Below are 6,686 nucleotides of genomic sequence, written 5' to 3' on the forward strand. Positions count from 1 at the left end.
GTAGGTTCACTTAAGGATTTGGGTTACATTGAAGTACATGAGTTATATTACGATATTGACCATGTTTTATATAAGCTATATGACGATAAAGGAGCTTTGAACATGATGAATGTGGGAAAATTGTTGGGGAAAGTCAACTTGTATGTTATACATAAAGTGAGCGAAGCAGTGGTTGTAGAAAATGAGGATGAAATTCTTTACCTTTGCCAAGGGCCTGCAGATAGTGGTGAGGGTAGTGGTGTTGAGGTTGGTGTACAAGGTCTTGTTGAAATGCAACAGGAGGTTGAGGAAGGTCCTCTTAACTGTGGTGGTGACTTGGAGAGAGATGATGGAGTGCAGGTTGACACAGAGGAAGTAGGTAGAGTGGAGGAAGAAGTAGAAATGCATAGTGAGGAAGAAGTGGAAGTGCACAGTGAGGAAGAAGTAGAATTGCATAGTTAGAAAGAAGTAGAACTGCATAGGGAGGAGGAAGTGGAAATGCACAGTGAGGAAGAAGTGGAAGTGGACAGTGAGGAAGAAGTGGAAGTGGATACTGAGGAGGATGAAGCACATGTTTCTGTTGAAGAGAACTTTGAGGAGGTAGGTAATTTGGATAATAGTGATTCAGAATACAGGATGGAAGACAGTGATAACGAAGCAGAAGGACATGGTAGGGGGTTGTCAGATGATGAATGGGAGTCAGATGTGCTGTTAACTCCAGATGATAGTGCAAGTGAGGATGATGAAACTGAGGACAGACCAAGTAGAGGTCCCTTTCCTACATTTGGTAAAAAGAAGTCAATGTCAGATTACAAATGGGAACTTGGTACTATATTTACCGATAAGGATGAGTTTAAGGAAGCCATTAGAAGTTATGCTATTCATGCTGGGAGGGCTCTTAAGTTTGTAAAAAATGATAACCGTAGGGTAAGGGTCAGATGCATGGGTGGGCAAAAAAAGTGTCCATGGGTAGCTTACTGTGGGTATTTTCCATCACGCAAGATTTGGCAGTTAAGGAAGATTGTGGATGTTCATTCTTGCAGCAGGCAACTGAACATAAAATTGATGAATAGTAAGTGGTTGAGTCATGAAATAGATAAGTCTATGCATGACAATCCTAGTATAAAGGTCCAAGACATACATACCAAAGCATTAAGGAAATGGAACACCAATGTATCAATTTCTAAAGCAAGAAGGGCAAAGTTAATGGCATCAAGTCAATGTGAAGGGGATTTTAAAGAACAGTTTCAAAGGATTTATGACTATGCACATGAGGTATTGAGAAGTAACCCTGGGTCAACGGTTAAGGTTAAAGTGAACAGTGATAATGGTCAATCCATATTCCAGAGATGTTATGTTTGTCTTAAAGCATGTAAGGATAGTTTTATTAGTTGTAGACCCATCATCTGTTTAGATGGGTGTTTTTTGAAAGGTCTTTATAAGGGAGAGCTGCTTACTGCTGTTGGGAGGGATCCAAATGAGCAAATGCTACCCCTTGCATATGCAGTAGTTGAAGTCGAAAATAAAGATAGTTGGTCCTGGTTTTTGCAATTATTGGTTGAAGACCTTGGGGGCAATGAAGTTTGTCAGGCATACACGTGGATGTCTGACCAGCAAAAGGTACATGCAGTACTTTAATTATTTTATTTTGCAAACTTTATTAATCATGTGTGTTTGATTAAATAATTGATGTTGGCAGGGATTGGTGCCAGCTATCCAAGAGTTTTTGCCTAGGGCAGAACAAAGATTCTGCATCAGGCACCTTTATGCTAACTTTAGGAAAAGATTTTCTGGTCAGATATTGAAGAATTTGATGTGGAGGGCTGCCACAAGCACATACCCCCAAGCTTGGGAGAGAGAGATGTTGAATATCAGAGTAGTGAATGAAGAAGCATATAAATACCTCATAGCCATTCCCCCAAGGTACATTCTTTCCATTACATGCACAAAGATTCTGCATTACTCATGTTTGGTAACTCATTTTCTTCATTCTCGTGCAATAGGTATTGGTCAAGAAGTAGGTTCAGAACAACACCAATGTGTGATACTCTGGATAACAACATCAGTGAAGGATTCAACAGTGTTCTTGTGCAGTCTAGGGGAAAACCCATAATAACCATGCTGGAGGATATTAGACTGTATTTGATGAAAAGATGGGCCACGAACAGAACGAAGGTGGCAGGTATGGATTTCAATGTCTGTCCAAAGATCAAAAAGAGACATATGAAGGAATGTAATTTGTCAAGATATTGGATCCCAAGGTAATATTGTTCTTATGCCTTATTTATGTTCATATCCAGTTGTTCTTATGGCTTATTTATGTTCATATCCAACTGTTGATGTGCCTTATTTATGTTCATTTATTCAGCTGGTCTGCAAGAAGGATTTTTGAGGTTAGGCATGTTTCAATCATTGGGAACAAGTTCACAGTGGACCTGGACAATGAAGAATGCAGCTGCAGGAAGTGGATGATCAGTGGCATCCCATGTTGTCATGCAGTTGCATCAATGAACTATTCAAATGTAGATCCAGAAAGTTTTATACCAATTTGTTTCAGGAAATCCACATATGAAGAAACATATGCGTCCATCATCTATCCTGTGAATGGCCACCTCCTATGGGAAAAAACTAGTTCTCCTGATGTACTGCCACCACCTAAGAGGAACATGCTTGGGAGACCCAAGAAAAAAAGAAGAATGGAGCCATGGGAGCTAACGAAAGATGGGACCTAGATGAGTGTTGGTGGGCAGCGAAAGAGATGTAGTATCTGCCGTGAACTGGGGCACAACAAAAAAATGTGCCCTTTACGTCCAGCCATCATTGAACCAACAGAACCAACACAGGCACAAAGTTCACAACCCATTGCACCTTCAAAGCCATCAAGTCCCCAATCTCCTCAACCACCACAACCAAGTCAAGATTCCATCCGAGATTTAAGTCAGCCAATACAAAGGCAAAAGTTAAACATTAGAAGAAAAGATCCATAGATTTATATGAAAATTTGGATGTATAAATATGTATGACGTACTCTTATTAACTACTTTAATTGTGTATGTTGAATTCTTATTAAGCACTTTCATTGTCTGTGTTCAATTCTTATCAAACACTTTCATTGTGTATGTTGAATTCTTATTAAGCACTTTAATTAAGTATCTTATTATAGTTGTACTGATATTATGTTGTGATATTTGGAAGTAGTGATATTATGTAATTATATATGTTTTTTTCTAGGTATCCTTAATATGTATTATAGTAATATAGTAAGGGACCACCTTGAACAATTTTTAAAGGAAAAAGGGACCATCGTGAACAATTTTAAAAGCAAAGGGGACCACAATTAACATTTGTAAATCAAAGGGGGGACTAAAACGAACTTTATTGCACGAACTCAGATTGTTCACTCATATTACAACAACTGATATTACATCAACAAAACATGATGCTAAACACCTGAGCCATTACATGAACAAAACATAAATTGCACATTGCACACCTAAGATCAAGCTAAACACAACCACAATGTCATAATGTTCAACACAATAACAGCAAACACAACTCCAAGTAAGAACTTTATGCTTCTCTGCAACTCTTTGACATTATTTTCCAGATCAAATATCCTGTTGCTTTGTCTCACAATTAGTACCATCTCTATCATCAGCATTGTCCTCAGAACACCACTTGAAAAAATTACATGACATCCCACTTGAAATTCCACCCTATTATTCACCAATAAAACAAAAATGTTAAAACAAATAAAATCCAAAACACATAAAAGTCACTACGGTATTCAAAACACCTTGTAATGGCGACATCCCCAAAATTTCCTCCCAGCATTCCTTGAAGTTCTAGCAACTTTCATTACAGCAATATCACCACAGTGGCAAATAGGGGTTATCCCAACTCCCCTGGAAACAACACCGTGTGAGGATTACGAAAATCCTTTGGTTGTTGCCTTCGAACAGGAAGAACAACTTTGTGATGAAGTCATCCCTAACCCTAAACCTGTGCTTTTAAGTTTCAGAACAACAGTACCACGAATGTCCAACAACCCTAACCTTTGCTTTTAGATTTCAGAACAAATGTAGCACGAATCACCAACAACCCTAACTTTGCTTTTTAATTTGGGAAAAACAACCATGAATCCTTTGCTTTCAGGATGAATCACCAATTCACAGTGCCACCTCAACAAAAAATGTACAGCTCATCAGTTTTGTGCCAGCTGGGCAGCTGTGCCGTTAGTCTTTTTAACGCCGTAACAAAAAAGGACTAACGTGCATCGTTTTTGCGAAAAGTAGGATGTTAGTGAACTTTTGAAAAAAAGGAGCCATTACATCAACAAAACATAATGCTAAACACCTGAGCCATTACATGAACAAAACATAAATTGCACATTGCACACCTAAGATCAAGCTAAACACAACCACAATGTCATAATGTTCAACACAATAACAGTAAACACTTTTGAAAAAAAGAAGGACCACTTTGAACAGACCCTACGAAAAGAGGGACCAAAATACGTATTAAACCATTGTTTATCAACAAGTTTGGCTCGTTCACGTGATTCAACTTTGGGAGAATTATCACCGTACAAAATTATTAAAGATAAAGGAGGTGCAGACTTTATTTTCAAGCGTCGATTTAATAACTGGCAACGGGGTTTGTCCGTTGTTTTTTTTTCCTTTGTCCAAAATCCCAATCCTTTCTCTATCGGCTTCCGAGTACAAATTTCAACCCCATTTAGACGAAGGCACTATTTTAACCTTTGGGTTCATTGTTCCCGGTTCATTCTTTGAAGAAATAAAGAATCAAAATTAAATTAAATAAAAAAATGTGTAATGTGATTTTACTTTTGAGTTTCTAATGTACGTAATTAAACAAATATAAATAATAGAATAAAACTTTTATTTATATAAATAATAGAATAAAACTTTTTAAATAAAGAAATTTTTACTTTCGTTTGGTTTTATGTAATAAAATACTAATGAATATTTATTCAGAAATGCTATAAAATTTTAATAAATTAGGCAAAAAGAAGAAAAATTATTATGTTACATTGTTAATTACAATTTGTTACATTGTTACATTGGTAATTAATAAAGTAATTTTTTTGTGAAATAAAAAAATAGTTAAAATTTTTTAATGTGTATGAATAATGAATTATTTAAATAATAAAATTACATTTTTAATCTGTTGAAGTGATAATATTAAGTGAAAATAATTTTAAACTATGAAATACTATTTGATGATAAAACATTTATATGTAGAAATTTTGAATAATAAATTTAATTAAAAAAATAAAAAAAATTGAATGCATGAAAAGAAATCAATAAAATATAAAAATAAGTATACTGTAATATAATGAAAAAAATAAAACAATTAAATATTTCAATTCATTCTTGTAGTTTTAAAGAATACGAATATACATATTAAGATTAATTAATGTTATGAATAAAAGAAACAAGAAGATTATAAATTATTTTGATATGATATGTAAAGGTAAACATGTTTTAAAAATGATAAAAGTTTATAGTTTATTAAGTTCATTTCGTATTGGTTTGGTTAGTATAAACTATACAAATAACATGCAATAAATAATATAGGACTGATATTGTTATAAATAAGTAAAACTAATTGAGATAGATATTATTAAAGATTTTTACTAAATAGAATGAGTCTTACATATAACTACTATAATATCATATAATATTTCTGAGGTATTAGCTTCTATAGTGGTGTCCAATACCACAACGATAATTAAGATAATTATGTGTGTTGAATTCATTGCATTTATTATTTCGATATAGTGGTTGTTTTTTGCAAGGGAATTATTGTTGGATTTAGTGGAAAATCTCCAATAGAAGTATTAAAGTTTTATTCATAAGTACGTACAAATATAAAGGAATCAAATATATCATAATTAAAAATAATATTTTTATTTATACAATATTATATATATATATATATATATTATTTTTGTTTCTCTTTACGTTTTTGCTGCTAACAAAAAACAAAAGAGAATGAAACATACTTCTAGTTTTACAGTTTTATGACTTCGGAACAACATTTCATTTTAAGCTTTAAGTATTTTTTTTCTTCACATTTTTCCTGTGTGTTGTGTTAAGATATTAAGTTGTTTTTCTGATTGCACACCTACCAAGTTATTCAGTTCAGTTAACTCTGTTGTAATAATTTATTACGTTGAAACCTGGTAAATTATTAAGCTTTGATATCTCTATAAAAAAAATTGAATTTATAAATGTTAAAAGCTAGAAAAATCCAGCAGAAATGATTTTTCTTTAAAAAAATAAAAAAAAAGAATTTTAAAATAAGAGCATTACCGACGGCTATAATCCTTCGGTAACATTCAGAAGTCGTCGGTAATGACCACTTACCGACAGCCTACCGACACTACAAAAAAGAAGGGCATTACCGAAGGCCAGGAGCCCTCGGAAACAACCCGAAACCGTTGGTAAAAGGTAATTACAGACGGCTTATCGACGGCCAAAGAGCTCTCGGTAAATCCCTTGTCGTTAACATTTACCAAGGGCTTCTGCCCTTCGGTAATTACCGAGGGCCAGAAGCCTTTGGTAATTACCGAGGGCCAAAAGCCTTTGGTAATAACCTAAATACTCAAACTTTGAGTTTTAGGTTATTCTTTGCTTTTCACCACTTCAACAACTTTGTTTGGTGAATTGAAACTTGTTAAA

At 34.3% G+C, this 6,686-nt stretch overlaps 1 protein-coding gene across 1 annotated transcript; it reads left to right on the forward strand.

The window, feature by feature from the left end:
• Positions 1 to 477: 477 nt before the first annotated feature.
• LOC108319449 (uncharacterized) lies at positions 478 to 2,711 on the forward strand. The gene is made up of 4 exons (XM_052867851.1): positions 478 to 1,599; positions 1,679 to 1,902; positions 1,983 to 2,240; positions 2,348 to 2,711. The coding sequence occupies exons 1-4, from the start codon at positions 478 to 480 to the stop codon at positions 2,709 to 2,711; spliced, it is 1,968 nt and encodes a 655-aa protein (XP_052723811.1).
• Positions 2,712 to 6,686: the final 3,975 nt, after the last annotated feature.

The sequence above is a fragment of the Vigna angularis genome, chromosome 8, assembly GCF_016808095.1.
Source record: "Vigna angularis cultivar LongXiaoDou No.4 chromosome 8, ASM1680809v1, whole genome shotgun sequence".
Taxonomy (NCBI): Eukaryota; Viridiplantae; Streptophyta; class Magnoliopsida; order Fabales; family Fabaceae; genus Vigna; species Vigna angularis.

Bases quoted from the DNA above. Each gene is read 5' to 3' on its own strand.
- LOC108319449 (XM_052867851.1), top strand. From the start codon at position 478: ATGCACAGTGAGGAAGAAGTGGAAGTGGACAGTGAGGAAGAAGTGGAA. The intron at 1,600-1,678 runs GTACATGCAGTA...TGATGTTGGCAG, and splicing joins GGATGTCTGACCAGCAAAAG to GGATTGGTGCCAGCTATCCA. The intron at 1,903-1,982 runs GTACATTCTTTC...CTCGTGCAATAG, and splicing joins CTCATAGCCATTCCCCCAAG to GTATTGGTCAAGAAGTAGGT.